The 21,563-nt window shown below is 36.6% G+C and overlaps 1 protein-coding gene across 1 annotated transcript in view; it reads right to left on the bottom strand.

Moving 5' to 3' along the window:
- Positions 1-21,563, bottom strand: part of DCBLD2 (discoidin, CUB and LCCL domain containing 2) — a 181,214-nt gene that overhangs the window by 126,211 nt on the left and 33,440 nt on the right. Inside the window, exon 2 of the mRNA XM_007945793.2 lies at positions 13,798-14,025. Coding sequence (XP_007943984.1) covers positions 13,798-14,025 — 228 coding nt within the window. The remainder of the gene's footprint in view (positions 1-13,797; positions 14,026-21,563) is intronic.

The following is a 21,563-nucleotide window of genomic DNA, read 5'->3' as shown; positions in this document are numbered from 1 at the left end:
ATCTTTCTGGTATTCTCTGCTTTGAGCCAAGATTCATCTGACATCTGCAATGATATCCCTTGTTCCACGTCCTCTTCTAAATATGGCTTGCACCTCTGGAAGTTCTCTGTCAATATACTGCTGAAACTGATTTTGAATTACCTTCAGTAAGATTTTACTTGCGTGCAATATTAATGGTATTGATTGATAATTTCTGTAGGATCACCTTTCTTTGGAATATGTACAAATAAGGATCTCTTCCAGTCAGTTGGCCAGGTAGCTGTCTTCCAAATCTCTTGGCATAAGCAAGTGAGTTCCTCCAGTGGGACATCCGTTTGTTGAAACATCTCAATGGGTATTCCATCAATTCCTGGAACCTTGTTCTTCGGCAATTTCTTCAGTACAGCTTCGACTTCTTCCTTCAATACCATTGATTATTGATCATATGTCACCTCCTGAAATGGATGAAGATCTACCAGTTCTTTTTGGTACAGTGACTGTGTATTCCTTCCATCTTCTTTTGCTGCTTCCTGAATCATTCAATATTTTGCCCACAGAATGTTTCAATATTTCAAGTCAAGGCTTAAATTTTTTCCTCAGTTCTTTCAGCTTAAGAAATGCTAAGCATGTTCTTCCCTTCTGGTTTTCTAACTTCAAGTCTTTGCACATTTCATTATAGTAACTGGTTTTGTCTGCTCTAGCTGCTCTTTGATATCTTCTGTTCAGCTCTTTTATATTCATTTCTTCCATTTGCTTTAGCTACTCTCCCCTCAAGGGCAAGCTTCAGAGTCTCTTCTATCATCCATTGTGGTCTTTTATTTTTTTCTCATTTTTTAATGACCTCTTGCTTTCTTCATGAATGATGTCCTTGATGTCACGTCACAATTCTTCTGATTTTTGGTCATTGGTGTTCAATGCATCAAATCTATTCTTTAGATGTTCTCTAAATTCAGGAGGGATATATTCAAGATCATATTTAGGTTCTCATGGACTTGTTTTAATTGTCTTCAACTTCAAGTTGAACTTGCATATGAGCAGTTGATGGTCTGCTCCACAATCAGCTCCTGGCCTTGCTTTGTCTGAACATATTGAGCTTTTCCATCGTCTCTTGCCACAGATGTAGTCAATCTGATTCCTGTGTATTCCATCCGGCAAAGTCCACGTGTATAGCTGCCATTTGTGTTGTTGAAAAAAGGTATTTGCAATGAATAAGTCGTTGGTCTTGCAAAATTCTACCATGTGATCTCTAGCAATATTTCTGTCACCAAGGCCAAATTTTCCAACTACCAGTGATTCTTCTTTGTTTCCAACTTTTGCATTCCAGTCACCAGTGATAATTAACACATCTTGATTGCACATTCGGTCAATTTCAGACTGCAGAAGTTGATGTTGATAAAAGTCTTCAATTTGCTCATCTTTGGCTTTGGTGGTTGGTGCATAAATGTTAATAATAGTCATATTAACTGGTCTTCCCTGCAGACGTATGGATATTATCCTATCACTGACAGCACTGTACTTCAGGACAGATCCTGAAATACCCTTTTTGATGATGAACTTCAAACTGTCATTCCTAGCATAGTACAATAGTACATCATATGGTTGTTTGATTCAAAATGGCCCAAATCAGTCCACTTCAGTTCACTAATGCCTAGGATATCAATCTTTATGCATTCCATTTCATTTTTGACAACTTCCAATTTTCCTTACATGTTCTGATTATTAATGGATGTTTGCAGCTCTTTCTCCTCAATTTGAGTCGTGTCATGTCCGCAAATGGAGGTCTCAAAAAGTTTACTTTATCCATATCAGTAAGGGTGGTTCTACTCTGATGATGATGCTCTTTCCCAGTCATATTTTGAAAGCCTTCCAACCTAAGTGGCTCGTCCTCCTACACTGTATCAGACAGTGTTTCCGGGCTATTCATATAGTTACCTAGTATTGTAATAGAGAGTGTTTCTTTGCTTTTCATAAGGTTTTCTGTGGCCAATTCTTTGAAAAGTGGATGCCCTCTTCCTTCTTCCTAGTCTGTCGCAGTTTGCAAGTCACGCCAAAATCTGTGCACTATGTGCAACACCACTGGCATTTGAAACACCACTGGCACAGCCTCAAGCCTCACAGCAACACACCACCACAATACAACAAACCGACAGACAAGTTTGCCTCCCTTAGCTTTTGAAACCTCTCCACCCTCCCCTTACCTGGATCCCTCTGCCGCTTGCTCACTCTCTCCTGAATGCCCTGGCTTTCCTTTCCTTCCCACTCTGCTTTTCCTGACTCTCGGGGGTTGGGAGCCTGGGTCTCTCCTCTTACCTGATCCCTCTGCCGCTTGCTCACTCTCTCCTGGACACCCTGGCTTTCCTTTCCTTTCCCCTCAATAATGGCACTAATGAAAAAACACTGAAAATAACAAATGTTGGGATGGTTGTGGGGAGATTAGAACTCTTATACACTGCTGGTGGGACTGTAAAATGGTACAAACACTACTGAAAGCAAAACAGTGTTTCCTTAAAAACATAGAAATAGCAGTATCACATGATCTAGCAATCCAACTCCAAGGCATATACCTTAAAGAAATAAAAGCTGTGAGATGAACAGACATATGCACACCCATGGTCATCGTAGCATTATTCACAATACAAAAAGACAGAAACAACCTAAGTTCTCATCAGTGGATACATGGATAAACAGATTTTGGTACATACATAAAGTGGAATACTACACACAACAATAAAGAATAATAATAAATCTATGAAACATCTCAAAACTTGAATTTGGAGGACATTATGCTGAGTAAAATAAGTCAATCACAAAAAGACAAGTATTGCATGAGACTATTATTTAAAAAAAAAAAAAAGAAGAAGAAGAAGAAAAGGTTACACAGAGCAGTAACAAACAAAACATTTTTTGACACCAGAGATGGGAAGAGGAGGGAGGGAAAAGTAACTAGAGAGAAGACATGTGTTTAATAATAGCAAAAGGAAAGGCAATACACAATATAAGGGAAGTCAGCCCAACATGACCAAGACAAAGGAAGACATTGAGAGGAATGTAAGTATAAAAAACAATTACAGTAATTATTGTAACACAGATAATCCTACAACATTAACAATCAATTTATTGATTCCTGAGTACCAATCAAAGCTCACATATAAGAAAATAGGATGTGATTTTCCTTGAAACCTGTTATGGATTAAATTGTGCCCCCCTCCCAAAAAAAATATGAGTTGTAAATCCTAACCCATATAGTGGTTATAAACCTAATTGGGAATGGATTGTCTTTGTTATGTTAATGAGACAGTATTAGTATAGGTTGTGTCTTAAACTAACGTAGTATAAAAAGAGTAAGATTAAGCAAGCAGAGAGGAAAGCAGAGCTGGAGGGAAGACAGATGCTATGCCAAATGAAGATCACCAAGATAGAAGCTGAAGAGACAAAGATTTTCACCCAGAGCCAACAGAGAGAGGAAGCCTTCTCCTAGAGCCAGTGCCCTGAATTTCAACACCTAGCCCCCTAATTGTTAGAAAATAAATTTCTGTTTATGAAAAATTAAAAAAAAAAAACCTAGTTGGGGCAAGTTTAATGAGTAACAAAATGTTTCCATAATTTCAAAGTATCTCCCAAGATACTTAAAGTTTACAAAGAGAAACATAGCTAAAAGACATCACCTTAGCTCTGAGACCAAAGTTAATACTACCATAAAAGGACAAACTTCCATCACATGCATCCTGATACAATGCAATGAGAACTCAACACCACGTCTGTGGAGTCCCTCTCAAAAGTCTGTAATGTGAATCTAATCATGGGAAACAGTGATCCAAAGGATATATATAAAATAAGTGGCCAGTATCATATACTTCAAAATGAAAGACTTGATGATCTACTTTCAAAAAATCAGCCAGTGGCAATCCTATGAATCACACTAGTACAATCACAACTGATCATGAGGATGGTTCAGCACTAACAGTGAACACCAATAACATAATTCAAAAATATATCTATGATGAAATACAGAGAAAGACCAAGGTACTGTCCTTGCTTCTAATTTACAGAGTAATGGATGCTAAAAAGATGAGACAGCTAAATGTAACATATAATGACATTATTTGGAACACTGGTAAAATCTAAGTAAGGTCAGTAACTTAGTACTACATGTTAATATTTCTATTTTGATAACTGTTCTATGGTCATGTAAAAGAATGTACTTGGGGGCAAGATGGTGGACTAGGCAGACAAGCTACACAGACACTCTGCGACAAATCAATGAGAAACCAATTGAAACCAATATAGATGATGATCTGGAACTCTGAGCTTTGAAGGGAAGGATAAAGAAATGGGTTATAAACCACTTAGTAGAAGAACCTGAATGAAATAGTAAGTAAAGATAAAAACAGAGTGGCGGACTGCTGACTGTCCAAAGGGCAGAATCATTGTGAATATTCTGTGGTAGCAACCTAAGTACCGGCTCTGCCCACCAAGTACTGCATGAGCATGGACTGCATTGATGCCTGACAAGCAGAAAGGAAAACAGCAAAGAAGGAGACAAACAGACCTGAGGATTGCCAATGGCTGTCCTAAGAGCACAGCCTTTTTGAATATTTGTAAGAGGCAGGTGCAGCCATTTTGAATTAATGCAAGTGGCATTCTTACCTGGACAGACACCTAAGAATAGGTCCACTTGACAAGGACATCACAAGCAACTATGCTGGACGTTAAGCACTAGACAGGTGCAATAATCCCTTTGCTAATCTTATGTCACACCCTCTTGGTGAACAGAGGTGTGGCCAACCCCCACCTCCATCCACCTTCTTGAACAGCAGGAATTTCATCCCAGTCTGTCCACGGACAGAGTCTAAGTGCTGTGCTCCACACCCCACAGTTTTGTTTTTTAAATTATTTGTTTCATATTCCTCCTTTTGTTCCTTTCTTTTTTATTATTTCTCTTTCCCATGCCTAATTGTGGGGTTTTTATTCCATTTTTTCTCTCCCTTTTTCCTGGTTCCCTTCCTGTTTCTTCTTTTTCTTTTTTAGTTCTTCCCATCCCTTATTTTCATTTTTGCAGTTTTCCCATTTATTCTTTACTATTCTTTTCTCCCATTCCTCCCTCCCCAGATATTGTGGCATTTCATCCTACTCTTTTTCTTATTAGCTTTTTCAATATATTTTGAAAGTTTTTCTTATTTATTGCTTCCTCCCCCCGCCCCCAATTGCTCTTGTTCAATTCTGTGGTTTGACCTTTTTCTTCTCTTGTTTTTACTTTTTGAGTGTTTTCCACCCCCACCCTCCACCTGTAACTGAGTAGGAGATAGCAACCATTCCCACACAATCCAACCAAACCTGCACCTCCTGCAGCCCCACCCACTGAGTGAGGGCCACTAATTGCTTTTGCACCAACTAACCAACTATACACAACGGCCAATACCAGCTCAATTCACTCTCAAGTGCTCTTTATGAACAGCTAACAGAGATTTATGCATACACTCTCATTCTCTTATCACACCACCAGGAGACAGTGGTGAGTGCCTAAGTGCTAACAACTAGTGACTAGAGGAGCACGGTAAGCTGCTCACACAGATACATCAAAACAAAATAAACGGGGGGGGGGGATGGGATGAATCATAATAACATGTTGTTGTTGTTGTTGTTATTTGCCATTGAGTGGGACCTGACTCATAGCAACCCCTCCTTGGGTTTCCAAGGTGGTATCACTACGGAAATAGATTGCCCAAGCTTCTAACCACAAATTAAACATAAATATAACACCACCACAATGTCTCACAGATGGCAAACCATCACAGTCCACACAAAGAAGCAAGACAAAGCAGTAGAAACAAGGGACCAAACTACACACCCAGAAAACATCCCCGAGGAAGCAGCAGCATTGGAACTCCCTGATAAGGAATTCAAAAGAATTATAATGGGGGTACTTGCAATGGACTGAGACACAGATCAAGGAAAACATTGACAAAATCAAGGAAAACACTGACAAAATTAAGGAAAACACAGACAAAACTCTAAACAATTTAAGAAAACAATACAAGAACAAATTGACAAAATGAAAAAAAAAAAAAAATAGAAATGATACAAAAACAACAAATAGAAATCCAGAAGATTAATACTAAGATTTCAGAAACAGATCACACATTGAGCAGCTAAAGGAGTAGAACTGAATTAATGGAAGACAAAATTAATGAGAGTGAAGACAAATACCTCAATACTACTTTGTTTAGGAATCAATCAAAAAAAGATCAACACAAAATGAAGAAAGTCTAAGATTCACATGGGATACCATCAAGAGGAATAACGTATATGTAATTGGAATTCCAGAACAGGAAGAGATTAATAAAACCAGAGAAAATTATTGACGATTGATTGAAAGAGAATTTCCCTAATATGATGAAAAATAAAAATATATCCATTCAAGAAGTTCAATGAACCACCAACAGGATAGAACCCAAAGGAAAATCACTAAGATATATCATCATCAAACACCAAAACCAAAGACAAAGAAACCAGAAAGCAGCACGGGAAAAACAAAAAGTCATCTACAAAAGGCAACCAATAAGACTAAGCTCTGATTTCTCAGCAGAAACCATGCAGGCGAGAGGGCAATGGTATGTTATATATATAAAACACTGAAAGAAAGTAATTTCCAACCAAAAATTATACACCCAGCAAAACTCTCCCTCAAGTTTGAGACTGAAATTAGGACATTTCCAAATAAACAGAAATTAAGGAAATTAGTTAAAGCCAAGCCAACCTTATGTTGTTGTTAAGTGCCACTGAGTCGGACCCAACTCATAGCAACCCCTCCTTGGGTTTCTGGGGTAGGATCACTACGAAAGTAGATTGACCAACCTTCCTTCCGAGAGGCAGCTTGTGGGTTTGAAGCACCAGGCTTCTGATTAGCAGTCAAGCGCCTTAGGCACTACACTACCAGAACTCCTTATAAGAGATGCTAAAGGGAGTCCTTCAGACAGAGAACCAACAACAGCAAACAACAACTGTTAATACACATGATGACATAACCCAGAAACCAACACAGATATAGAAGTATCCCAAGTAAAATAAGCTTACAAGATTGTAAAAGGGAACCAGAGACATCAATTGGTAAAGAATACATCTACAAACAAAAAAGAGGGAATAAATAGTGTAGTTATAGAACTTCTAAATGATGAGGAAGTCAAGACAGCTGTGACATAGAACAGACTGTTTTAAACTTGGAAAGAAAATAATTACAGAGTAACCTCAAAGAAAAATATTAAACCTTCACATCAAAACAAAAAACAGGACAAGCACAAATATTTAGCAAATACTAAAATAGCAACAAAGGAGATTAACACAATTCACAAACAAAATGAGCTCAGCACAGAAAACCATATACAACAAAGAAATCAACAACACCATGAAAAAACACATAACAAAATGACATCAATAAATTCACAGTTGTCAATAATTACACTGAATGTAAATGGATTAAATGCACCACTCAAGAGATGGACAGTTGCAGACTGGAAAAGAAAACATGACCCGCCATTAATATGCTGTCTACAAGACTCACCATAGACACAAAGACAAAAATAGACTAAGAATCAAAGGCTGGAAAAAGATATATCAAGCAAATGGTAATCAAAAAATGGCCAATATTGATTTCTGAGAAAATAGACTTTGAGACAAAAACGACCATAAAGGACAAGGAAGTACATTATATAATGATAAAAGGATCAACTGAACAAGAAGACATAACCATAATAAATATCCACACACCCAATGGAAGAACCCCGAAGTACATAAGGCAGACACTAACAGAATTTGAAAAGACAAATAGATGACTCCACAGTAATAGCAAATCAGAAAAAAACCAAAAGCCGTCACATCAATTCAACTCATAGTGACCCCTCCTTGGGTTTCCGAGGCAGTATCTCATCAGAAGTAGATTGTCCAATCTTCCTTCTGAAGAGTGGCTGGTAGGTCTGAACTGCCAGCTTTCTGGTTAGCAGTCAAATGCCTTAGGCATTACGAGACTTTAACAGGCCACTCTCAATATAAGAGAGAACAACTGGAAAGAAACTCAACAAAGCTGCAGAAAAACTAAACAATACGATCAACTATCTTGACCTTATAGACATCTACAGAGCACTTCAACCAACAATAGCACAATATATATTTTTTTCCAGCACACATGGAACATTCTCTAGGACAGACCATGTGTTAGGCCACAAAATAAGCCTGAATAAATTTAAAAACACTGAAATATTGCAAAGCATCTTCTCAGATCACAATGCTATAAAATTAATAAATCTGAAACTATGTCAAATAAAAACCTTCAATAAAGAATTTAAGTTTACTGAAAAGTTGCCAGTTTCAACAGTATGGGGTAGAAGAACCATACTGTTTAAGAAATAAGCAGCTGGTAAACCAGTTGCCATCAAGTCAATCCTGACCCTTGTGACCCCAGTGCTCCACAGTGGATACATTTCAGTAAATGGTATTTTGGAAGTAGATCTCTAGGCCTTTGTCCAGGATACCTCTAGCTGGACTCGAACCACCAATCTTTTGATAAGCAGCCACATGCTTAACTGTTTGCAGCATACAAGGGCTATTAGTAGCTGTTGTTGTTATGTGCCGTTGAGTCGGAATTGACTCAATCGCAGTGAGTTTGGTTTTTGATTTTAGGAACCTAAGGAGCTCTGGTGGTGTAGTGTCTAAGATATCTTGACTGCTAACCAAGAGGTTGGTGGTTCAAACCCACCAGCCATTCCATGAAAGGAAAATAGGGCAATTTACTTCCATAAAGATTTACCACTTCAGAAACCCAATCAAGGTCGCTATGAGTCAAACTTGAATCAATGGCAGTGAGTTTATTTTTTTGTTGTTGCTTTAGGAACCTAACCAAAACCTTCCTCTTCTTCCTCCCAAAAAATGTTCATTTAAAATGGCAATCTTAAGCAAAAGTCAGAAAAAAAAGTATATAAAATGAAGTGGAAAAAATTCCAAATAAGCAAGTTTTTTTTTTTTTTTTTCATTGTTTGCTTTTGCTTCATCTGAAAAAATTATCAATAACAGTCATACAGGAAAAGTACCAATACAGACAGATGTCTAAATACCAAGAGATTAAAAACACAGAAACAGAAACCAGGAAGACACAAAATAGTTTAAAGATTTATGTTTGTATATGTATAGGAAAAGTTAAGGTTAATAATAAATTTTAAATTTCAATTTCTACCTTTAGAGAATACTATGCCTCAGATACAACAGATTTAAAGACTAACAAAAAGGTAGAGTAACATTCAAGTCACAAAGGAATTTTTTTCATTCCAACACTGCCTAAAAAGATACCAGAACTAGAAAGGCAATCTTAACAGTATTATTAAACACATCCTCTCTATCAGTGTCTCTATATGAAATCAGTACTACTACACTAAGTTACTTTATAAAAACTTCTAGATACGTTAGCAATTTGGAAAACAAAGGTATATAAAACCTTAATAAACTCATACACATTCACATAGTAGTATTACATACTATCCTTCTCTAAGAGAACGGGAAATAACTACCCTACTATCCAATTGCCAAGTAAACCACCAGCCACTCCTCGGAAGGAAGACTGGGCAATCTACTTCTGTAGAGCTACTGCCTCGGAAACCCAAGGAGCGGTCGCTATGAGTCGGAATTGACTCGATGGCAGTGAGTTTGCTTTTGGTTTTAGGAACTTAAGGAGTTCTGGTGGTGTAGTGTCTACGAGATCTTGACTGCTAACCAAGAGGTTGGTTAACTACTTAAGAAGTTAAGACACATTCTAATGGGTTTACAAAAGAAAAAAAAAAAAAAAAACAGTTCCTTGAGAAATCATTTTCCCTTCCATTTCAATTTATTTATTATTCCCTAATATTACTCAGAAAAAAATCCCCCAAATTAACACTTACATACACAAAAGCAAAAAACCTAAGCTTTATGCCAAAACAAGAACTATTTTTATAAGGATATGCAAGTCCATTGGGGCCAGACTTTTTACCTGAAAGGGAAAAGATTATACAGGAAAAAGAGGATTGTGTACTTTTATCAAGGACCTTTCATGATATAGCGGATAGGGCATTTGGCTGCTAATCACAAAGTCAGCAGTTCAAATCTACCAGCTGCTCCAAGGAAGGAAGATGGGGCAGTCTACTTCCATAAAGATTTACAGCTTCGGTAATGGGAGTCAGAATCAACTCAACGGCAGTGAGTTTGACTTGGTTCAGTGTACCTTTATCATCGATTTGATGCTCACACAGATTTTTTTCTATTCTGTACTTCTCTACAGGTCTATCTTAACCAGAACATCAAACACCTATTTTTCAATAATCTTTATTTCAGTGATATGTCAGGAGACTTACTTTCTACTATTAATCACGGACTACTACCAAAATGCATGGCCAGTGGGCATATTCCAGGTAGTAATGGGGGCCAACCTAAAGTACAAAAGAAACCATTATCACTGGGTCTCTCTGAACTCTTCCGCAGCTTTCCACTCACCCATGAGAAGAGAGAATAAGGGGAGAAAATGGGAAAAAGGAGAGAATTGAAATTTCTTAAACATTTACTATATTGAAACTATTACTATACTGCAAAGTACAGATGATAACTTAGACGCGTGGACAAGTTCAACAACTTATAGCAAGGGTCCTCAGCAAGTTGTGTCCTGACTTGGGATTAGAACCCAGTGAGAGATTTAAACTTCAGTTCAAAAATTTTCCATGTTACTTTCCCTGTAGTGGAAGGTTGGGCAATCTATTTCCATAGTGATACTGCCTCAGAAACCCAAGGAGGGGTCACTATGAGTAGGATCTGACTGGACGGCAGTGAGAGAGAGAATTCCCTGTAGCAACACTGTCGTGATTTATTGTGCTAAGAGACAGTGCTCTTATCTTCTTCTGTTAAAAAAATAAAACCTTTTATTATGGAGTATTTCAAAAATAAAGAGAAGACAGTGTAACAATTCCTGTGTGCCCATTACTCGATGTCACCAATATGCCACTGGCAAATTGTCAATGTCATTGCCTCTCCCTCTCCTAGGAGCTCTGGTGGCAGTATGTTTAGCGCATTGGGCTGCTAACCAAAAGGTTTGCAGGTAAAACTAGCTGCTCTGTGGTAGAAAGATGAGATGGTCTGCCTTTGTGAAGATTTACAGCATTGGAAACCCTATGGGACAGTTCTACCCTGTCCTAATGGGTCACTGAGTCCGATTTGACTCAATGACAGTGAGTTTGGTTTTGACATCTGTCTTATACCATTTTTTTCCCTGAAACAGTTTAAAATAAATCCTAGACATCATTTGAAATGACTTTCAGAATGCATCTCTAAAATATCAGAACTTACAAAAAATTAGAGTAATATTATCACACCTAAAACAATCCTTCTTTACTATCATTGATGCCCAATTCCTGTTAACATTTCTGTCTTAAAAATTAGTCTTTTGAATCAAAACCTATACAAAGACCACATACTGCTTTTGAAGATACGTTATCTTAATCTTTTTTTCCCCCAATGCTATTTATGTTGAAGAAAGTAGGTCATTTGTTCTGTAGAATTTCTCACATTCTTAATTTGGCTTAAGTACTTATAGTTCATTTAATGTGTTTCACTGTCTCCTTTTTTCCCTGCAAATCGCTAGAGGCCTGATGTGACTGTGGGTCACCTTATATTTGTTGTTGCATGCTCAACAGGTGGTACTAAGTATTCCCTACTTCATCACTTCAAGAAGTACATAATATCCAGTTGTGCTCTATCAGAGTAGTAATGACTCTGTATCTTCAGGTATTTTGAGTTAACTAAAAGCTTATCTGGTACCACATATTCATGGCAACATACAAGTGCTGATCTAGCTACCATGTTAATCAAAAGTTGACTGAAAGACAATAATCAGGAGCCAGGACAATAGGCCAAGGAGCTGTCCTGTGGTAGATAAGGGGCCAAAAAATACAGAAGAAGCAAAGATTTGGCTGAAGAATGGAAAGGAGACCAGAGGATGAACACAGTATGGTACTTAACTAAATACAGGTAGTCCCTGATTTACAATGAGCTTCTGATTCAACTACTCCATTAAAAGTCACTTCTGACATAAGTAAACTATCTCTTTTTTTTAAAAAAAAAAATTGTATTATTGCCTTGTATTATGATTATCGTTATAAATCATAACACTTAACATCTGTGAGTGACTGATAACAGCATTCTGAGAATAACATCTGCAAATTACTTGCTGCAACACTGTATGTAGTACATACTACTAACAATAAGATGTACAAAAATAAACCAAACAGATGGTCATAGGTATGGTTCGTCCTACCTCAAGTATGTTGTACATCAAGGGCTACCTACAATGGGATACTGGGTTCTGATTATAGTTCTGAAAGACATTTTATACAGTTGTTGTTGTTGTTGTTGTTAGTTGCTGTTTAGTTGGACCCTACTCTTAGCGATCTTCCTTGGGTTTCCGAGGCAGTGTCACTACGGAAGTAGATTGCCCCATCTTCCTTCCGAGGAGTGGCTGGTGGGTTTGAACCACCAGCCTTCTGGTTAGCAGTCAAGTGCCTTAGGCACTACACTACCAGAGCTCCAAATAAATGTTTACAAACAAATTCTGAGAGAATTCCAGAGTTTTCAATTTTACGATGTTAGCTCACCAAAATAGTCTTTTTCCATCTTAAGTTTTCCAAGTTTTTTGTTTCAGGGAAAGGTGCTGAACTCTAAACCAGTGACTCTCAACCTTGACTACATAGTAGATTCTTCTGAGAAATTTTTAAAACAATGAGGCCTGGGTTATACCCAATCAAGCTTGACTCAATGGTCTAGGAAGAGGACCAGATTATAGTATTTAAAAAAACTCTCCTTAGGTAACTCTAATACACAGCTACAATTGAGACCACAGCTCTTAACAACAACTACCACCTGTCTGTCAGTTCACATTGCTATGATACTGGAAGCTAGGCCACCGGTATTTTAAATGCCAGCAGGATCACTCACCATCATGGCCAAGTTTCAGCAGAGCTTCCATAGTAAGACAGACTAGGAAGGAAGGCTTGGGGATCTATTTCTGAAAATTAGCCAATGAAAATCCTATGGTTCACAACAGAATATTATCTGATACAATGCTAGAAGACAAGCCCCCTAGATCAGAAGGCACTCAAAACACAGTGGTCACAACAATGATCTTGAACACAGGACCAGGTAACATTTTGCTCTGCTGTACACAGGATTGCCAGGAGTTGGAGTTAACTCGACTGCAACAAACAAGCTGTTAGCAAAGAATAATCACAATAGTAGTTAACATTTACTGAACATACATTATGTGTCAGTACTGTTCTAAGCACTTTACACATACCAGTTCATTCACTATTTTACAAACGATGAAACAGAAACTTTGGAATCCTGCCCAAGGTCACACAGAAAGCTGAGATTCAATACGAGGCAGTTTGGATCCAAAGCCTATGCTCCTAGTCATCATGTTATACCACCTCTTAAACAGAAATTATTCTTATATTCTTCAAGCAAAGACAAAAAATAAAATACTTAGCTCCCTCCTTAGGAGTACTATGGTATTCTGCGCAAAAGTACCAATAAAACAGGCTTATTTAAAAAGTAAATACACAAAATAAGCAGACAAGAATATCCCTTCCTAAAAGAGGCAAATTTGAGATTTCCACACATTTTCAATAATTGCCCACATATTACTTTCAACAGTGTAAGTCATTAAATGTTAAGTATCAAAAATTGCTTCAGTTTTAAATTCAGAGCAATGACGTATTATTACATGTACATTTATAAGAAAAGAATGTTCCCTACCTATTTCAGTTCTGCTGACTCCAATTCCATTATAAATTCTTAAGTAATTAAAGTGACATGAATCAGAATCTTCAATGTCAAAGTCACCGAATTTGATGCGCACTCTCTGTCCCATCTTTACGCGGATCTCCCATTCACAGACGGTGCTGTTGGGATAGGTTTCAGGGTAGTTTATAGACGTAAGGGTTCCACTTTCAGGACCTAGTATGGTGTGTCCACATCCATCACCTTAAAAAGAGTTTTAAAAAATGACAAATTGTTCTTACATCTTTAATTTACATTATAAGCAATTAGGATTTTTTTCTAAAGATTTTTAAATATGGAGGACATTCAATATTTTATACCAATATTTTCCCTACACAAAACAGACAAAATAGTTCTTGATACATATACTCACACAAGGCAAAAGAAGCCAAGTTAGGTCAAATAATCAATTATTACCTTTATAAATTCAAATAATACTACAATCTGAATAAAGAGAAGTAAATACAATCTAGTAGTACCTAATCATAGATGTATACTCATAATAAATCCAATCTTCAGAAGAATATCAATTGATACTAATTTGTTCAAAAGTGTATGTGAATTGTAAAAATAAAAATATGTGATCAGCTTCATCTATTCATTTACAAATGTCACAAATCTCTTCTAAAATCTGTGGGAACATGAATGATTTCTAAAAAACACTTACTATGCACTAAAGATCATAGATTACTACTGTCTTAATGACAATAAGCCATGCCCTCGTGAAGTGATTAAGGCAATACTTAATGATGTTTAACTTTACATTCTACTGCAATTTCACTTTTTAGTAGTCCCTCTTCAAAAGTCTCATTTTTCCCCCATAGAGTAAGAAGAAAAAAGTAACAATTTAAAAGTCTATTAAAAATTATCTTAATAAGAAATGCTCACGATCATTAGCTATTAGAGAGATGCAAATCAAAACAACAATGAGATACCATCTTGCTCCAGCACTAGTAGCTAAGTTCAACAAGACAGAAAATAACAAATGCTGGCGAGGTTGTGGAGAGATTGGGACTCTCATACACTGCTGGTGGGACTGTAAAATGGTACAACCATTGTGGAAAGCAGTATGGCGATTCCTTCAAAAGTTGGAAATACAAATACCATTTGACCCAGCCATCCCATTACTAGGTATATACCCTAAAGAAGTGAGAGCCATAACAAGAACAGATATATGCACGCCAATGTTCATCGAAGCACTATTTACAATAGCCAAAACATGGAAACAACCTAGATGTCCATCAACTGAGGAATGGATAACCAAACTATGGTACATACACACAATGGAATACTATGCAACGCTAAAGAATAATGTAGAATCTGCAAAACACTGCATAACGTGGATGAACTTGGAGGACATTATGCTGAGTGAAATAAGTCAATCCCAAAAGGACAAATATTGTACCAGTCTGTTATTGTAAAAGTTAAGGAAACGTTTATCTATTGAAGGAAATTTTCTTTGTTGGTTACCAGGGGTGGGAGGGGAGGGGAGGGAACGCTGTTAGACAGCTTAAAAAAAAAAAAAAATGATCTTAATATCTTGGTAACAGCATTATTTACTCCAGAAATTTCTTCAGCAACTGGATAGACAAACTCAGGTAACTTAATATTTTTTGTAAGAATCAAGTATTTGCCTCCTTCCCTGTATTACAAAGTTTGTTCTTTTATGGAGCATGAAATGTTTATCTAGGATTTTCAGCTGCTGCTGCAATTGTAAAGTTTAGCATTCCAAAATGATGCCTGAGAGTCAAACGAATCTCTTTCTAATAGAACAATGGAAACATCCTTTTAAAATTATAGCATTTTCTCCTTCCAAAGTGTTATTTATAATCACTTTTGGAATAGTTCAGTGCTTATACACACACACACACACACAAAAAAAAAAAAACCCTATATTAAAAGTGACATTGTTGAACTGTAATATAGATGGTTGTATTATAATTTTCTATTATCTTGATTTATTATTTTTTATGAGCAAGGTAGTGCTGATATCACTTACTAGAACAGATGAAAGCTTTTAAAAGTCCGTAAGTTAGAACCTAACATAGTATCTAGAAAGTAGCTGATGCTAAGTAAAGATTTATTAATTGAATGAGCAAAGAAACTACAATAACCTTTGAAAATGTAATTTAAAATTAATCTCAGGCATAACTTTAATGAAGGAAACACTAATTCTGTACTTAGATTATTATGACAATGGTAAAAAAAAAAAAAAAAAAAAGTCATATCCTTAGCTGATAAGAGAACCCTGGGGCCCAAAAGTGAAGCACTCAGCTCCTAATTGAAAGGTTGCCAGTTCAAACCCACCAGTCCTTCTCTATGTGGGAGAAAGATGAGGCAATCTGCTTCTATAAAGATTACAGCCTTGCAAACTCTATGGGACAATCTAATCCGTCCTGTAGGGTTGCTATGAGCTGGAATCAACTCCACAACAACCGGTTTGGGTTTTGTTGTTGTTTTGGTTTTACTGCTCTTTAGTCTACTTTCAGGAGCTCTGCTGTTATAGTGCCTAAGGCATCTGAGTGCTAACCAGAAGTCTGGCGGTTCAAACCCACCAGCCACTCCTTGGAAGAAAGACTGGGCAATCTACTTACACAGAGATACCGTCTCGGAAACCCAAGGAGGTGTTGCTATGAGTCAGAGTCAACTCGACAGCAATGAGTTTGGGTTTTGGTTTAGTCTACTTTTAAAAGTCAATGCTATAAATCTGACTTCCTAAGCAAATATCTTACATATAAAGCTTAGCTTTTAATCAAGATTAAACTTTAGCTATCTTCCATACCTGTTTTCAGTCCATAAACAAGAAGTATGTATAGCAGTTCTATAACAGAGTAATATATATGAGAAGCATGAAATAAACACATGGGCTTTTGTGTAATATACCCACTGATCCTTTGCAAATATAAAACTCAGAATGTAATAGAACCAAAAAAATAATAATAACCACAAATTTTTCCTGACTACAATGAAAATACCTTGAATATCTCTGTGGGATACCAGCTAAATTAAAAACACAGGGATATAAAAACGTGCACTGTGGAAATAAATGAATTGTAATAAAAATAACTTCTGAACAATCATTAACATTTTTCCTTAGAAAAGAAAAATAACTATACTAATAGAGAGTTTCTAACATTATGAAACTAGTCTGAAATGTTCTCTTACTATTGAAAAGATGAAAATATGCTTTCTGGAAGTGTCTCAATCTTTAAAAAATAACCACTGAATAAATGAAATACTCAAAATATAAATTTATCTTCTTTAATAAACAGAAACTAAAGTAGTTTTTCAATTGATTGAAAGGGCTGATGGATTCCACAGAGCCAAAAATTTCCAATGAACAGGCTGAATGTGCAATTTAGTAATGGCAAGATTGTCACATTTAATTTATTCCCCACAGGGTATTACTTAACTTAAGTTTGTCATTTTTAAATGAATTTTACAAAGACTACACACAGTTAGTTGTACAAACTCCTACAAATGTTAGGAGAAAAATTTTAGATTCCTTTATGCTCATATTTATGTTTGATTCTCAATAAATACATAAAATGTTTCTTGCCCTTTTCTCCCTAAAGCATAATTCTTCAAAAGTTAACAAAATAAACACAAACTGATGAAAAACAGGTCTTCTGCATGCATGGTGATGGAGAAAACAATTAAAATGGAGCTCTCTTTTTTAGAATCTTGTGTAAGGGGAGGGCATGAACAGCCCACAAGTAATGTGCCAAGAATGTTCTAAAATATGTGACAGGGTTCAGAGCTTTCTCCTCCTACAAACAAGATGATAAGTACCAGAAACCAAAGTAAAAAGAAAGTCTCAAATCTACTACAATGTACAAGTGTACATGCTTCATATTGCAAAGAATATTTGATAAAGTTTAATCTGACCAGATAAATGGTTTAACCAACTATGGTGGATTGAATTTTGTCACCTAAAAATACGTAAATCCTACCTGTGGTTATCACCCATCTGGGAATGGGTTGTCTTTGGTATGTTAATGAGATGGGATTTGTGTAGGGTATTCATATATCAATCTCTTTTAAGATATAAACTATATTAAATAAGCAAGGGAAAGAAGCAGAAATGGGGAGAAGAGAGATCCCAAACCACATGAAGACTGCTCAGGAGCAGCAGCTCAGGGACAAGGATCTTCCTCCAGAGCCCGCAAAGAAAGAAAGCCTTCCCCTAGAGCCAATGCTCTGAGTTTGGACTTCTAGCCTCCTAAATTGTGAGAAAATAAATTTGTTTGTAAAAGCCACCCGTTTGTGATGTCTGTTATAGCACTGACCTAGCCAAGCACGAACTGCTACACAGCATATACTTGGAACATATAAATATGTATTCTAGTTTGAAAGGCAAAGAGGATGCTGTATACCCATCCACTAGGCCAAAAGCATTCAAATGTTTTTCTTTGCTATTACAAAGTCAGAGACACATGAATTTTCCTCACCCACTAAACTGAATTCATGACCTACTGATAGGACCCCACCTGACATCCAAAGGTCATAATGTTGAATTCTCAAGAAAAGACCCTGTCCTTACTTTCATCTCCAAATTAATTAATGGGTTTCCAATTTATTTTCATAGTTTTTCAAAGTAAAGCATATTCTACCAAGGTAATTGAAAAGAACAAAATAATTAAAAATTAACTAAAATCTGAAAAATATTCTTTTTAATAATAAATTACCTAGTATACTTAAAACAGTGATTCTGAAACTGTGTGCTGGAGCAATTTTACTTTGTATCTGGCAATGTCTGGAAATATTTTTAGCTGTCACAACTGGCAAGGGTGTTGCTACTAGCATCTACTGGGTAGAAGCCAGGAGTGCTGCTAACCTCCCTACCACAGACAAGACAGCCCAAAAGAACAAAGGGTGATTGGCCCAAAACATGAACAGTGCCAAGGTTGAGAAATGCTGGCTTAGAGAAAGATTAGAAAATTTCTTACTGAAGATATGGTTTAGTGCTTGGCTGGGATTCATCTAGCCCATAAGTAATGAATGCTGTTCCGCACACTAAGGACACAACCCAGGGAATAATTCTCCTGTAAAGGTCACTGTTATACTAAAGAATTTTATGTTCCCACTTACCAACTCTTTAAAAAAGTAAACAGAATGCTTTACTTGTCTGTAAGCTTAAAAAAAAAAAAAAAGAGCCCTTTTTCTTTTTTTTAGGTGGCATAAATGGTTTGCACTGGACTGCTAACCTAAAGGTTGGCTATTTGAACCCACTCTGCATTACCACAGAAGATAGGCCTGCTTCTCTAAGATGACAGCCAGGATCTAGAGTAATGGTTCCCAAATTCAGCTTAGCTTTGTACACTGGGAAGAATGATGATCTGTAATCAGGCTATACCACCTAATCTACGAATCATTTTCACAAGGTAGAATTGACAGAGAGTGCAATAATTACTAGAAAAATACCTTCAAAATGAATCATATTCTAGACTCAATTCATTCACTCCCAGCAACAACTCAAACACACCAACTCTTTCTCCTACTCCAGTTCCATCATTACCACCACCAATTTCTCCTCCTCTTCCAGACAGTCTCCACTAGACTATAATTGACCATAAAGAGCAGAAATTTGTTGATGAATTTTTTTAATTTTATTTCAATAGAGAAAAAACACTGACATTTGATCTTACTGCTCCTTTGTTTAGCTGCAGATTTATCAAGGGGATTACTCCTAGAATGTGTGTTTACTTCCTCTTAAGAGTGTAAGGTCAAATGTATTAAGACAGATACAAATTTTGATATTGCTCCAGGGAAAGAACTGAATAATTTTAGTATTACTTATCCCTAAAGAAAATAAAAAGAAAGAACATTTAAGAGACAGATTTAAATGACAATGAATTAATGCAAGAAAGAATGCATGCTTATTTTAGGCTGCCCTTGTTGAACTCTGAATCATGTACTTTTTGGATACATGCATGCTCTTGATGTTATTATATATGACCCTCAAGCCACCCCAGTTTAGTCACATTACTACTAATAATATAAACAATTTTATTACTTATTTTTAATAATGTGAATACTTGGATGACTTCTAAAAAGGACTTCTTTAACAATGGCAAAACAGAAATGCAGGAAGCTTGCACAAGTGCCAAAAATGAAGAGCAATGTTAACTTTCATGACAATCATTATAAACCATGAAAAGTTTATACTTTTCCAGTGACTTCCTCTAACTCTGTGCCACTTGTATGTCACATCTTATAATACATCTGTGAGATACCACAAACTGAAAAAAGGGGTGGGGCATTTAAGGAACAGGGAACTGTTGAACAGATTAAGTTGCAATTGTTAACTAATATATCCCATTTTATTAGCATACGAAATTAAGATTTTTAATGTATTATTTAACACTGAATTTTAGGACCAGAAGTATTGTATCAATCATATTACTTACTGAAAGGTTCTTAAGTTGCATCACTGCAATTCTCAAACAGGTAATTCAAGGTAATAATTTAATTTCCCTCGGTTCTTTAAAAAATACACATGCACTGAATAAGATGGATATGTGCTGAGAATCTAAAGACTGGCACTGTGGCAATTTTTAGCACGAGGAAATGCCCTCGTTTCATTCATTTTTAGGACTTGATTTCATCTCTGCTTAAGTTTACAAAACTAAACTACACGAAAGAATGTGGGATGTATAAACCTCTTCAACCCCCTAAACCAAACCAAACTCACTGCCATCAAGTCGATTCTGACTCATAGCAAATCAGTAAAGGCAGTAAATCTTTATGAAGGGAGATTGCCTCATCTTTCTTCCACAAATGGCTGGTAGGTTTAAACCACCAACCTCCCCGGTTAGCAGTCAAATGCCTTTGGCACTGTATCTTAGTCAGAGGCTTTAATTACAGAATTTGGAAGTGAAGTAGCTAGGAATATAGCTGCATTTAGCTCAGGTAGAATGGCTCAGAAAGTTTTTAGAGATGAAGAGATAAAAAGAACTGAGAGGCAATTGTTTGGGATAAATCTTCCATGGGAATGTTGAAATGTCAAACCCCACAAGGTGATAATTAAATAAGATAATGTATGAAAACTACCTAGTGCTAAGGGGCTAATTCATAACGTGTTCAATATATTTTGGTAGGTGTTCTTATTTTAAAAGATCAGAAAGGGTTTTTGCCCATTTAAATTGAACCAGTGCATTTGACTACAACCTAGCTGAACACTAGCCAGTTACTTTAGAAAATTAATAGCTGCTCTAAAATTTCAAGTGTAGAGTCTTGTGAAAAGCATAAATTCATGAGAAAATAAATCTCACTTATCTTTTCTACAATGACCTGTACTCCACTTCAGTAACTCGCACTCAGGACTGCAACCTGGGCTTTGTTTTTGCCATTATCAGAGACTACTCCCACCAGTGAAATCTTAAAAACTTTAATGTCTCACGGTTCTGGTCAGAGTCTCCTGACCTTTCAGCTCTCTCATACCAAGAGCACACTTTCTGTGAATTTGACTGTTCTCATTTGTTTTATTCTAGTAATCTCTGTCTGGCCTATTTCTTTCACTATTCATTTCCAAAGTAATTCATGAACTGCGTGCTACCTCATACCTTCACTTCCTGATCCCTGTTAAAAAAAAAACACCTGGAGGCGGGGCAAGATGGCGGACTAGGCAGAAGGATTGCACAGACCCTCTTCAACAAAGAAAAGGGAAACCAATAAATACAGACACAGAAGATAATCTTGGACCCCTGAGCCTTGAAGGAAAGGATGCAGATTTGGACTAA

This window comes from Orycteropus afer, unplaced genomic scaffold (assembly GCF_000298275.1).
Source record: "Orycteropus afer afer isolate SDZICR_OR568_19922 unplaced genomic scaffold, OryAfe1.0 scaffold00143, whole genome shotgun sequence".
Taxonomy (NCBI): Eukaryota; Metazoa; Chordata; class Mammalia; order Tubulidentata; family Orycteropodidae; genus Orycteropus; species Orycteropus afer.
This window is presented reverse-complemented; position numbering and strand designations above follow the sequence as displayed.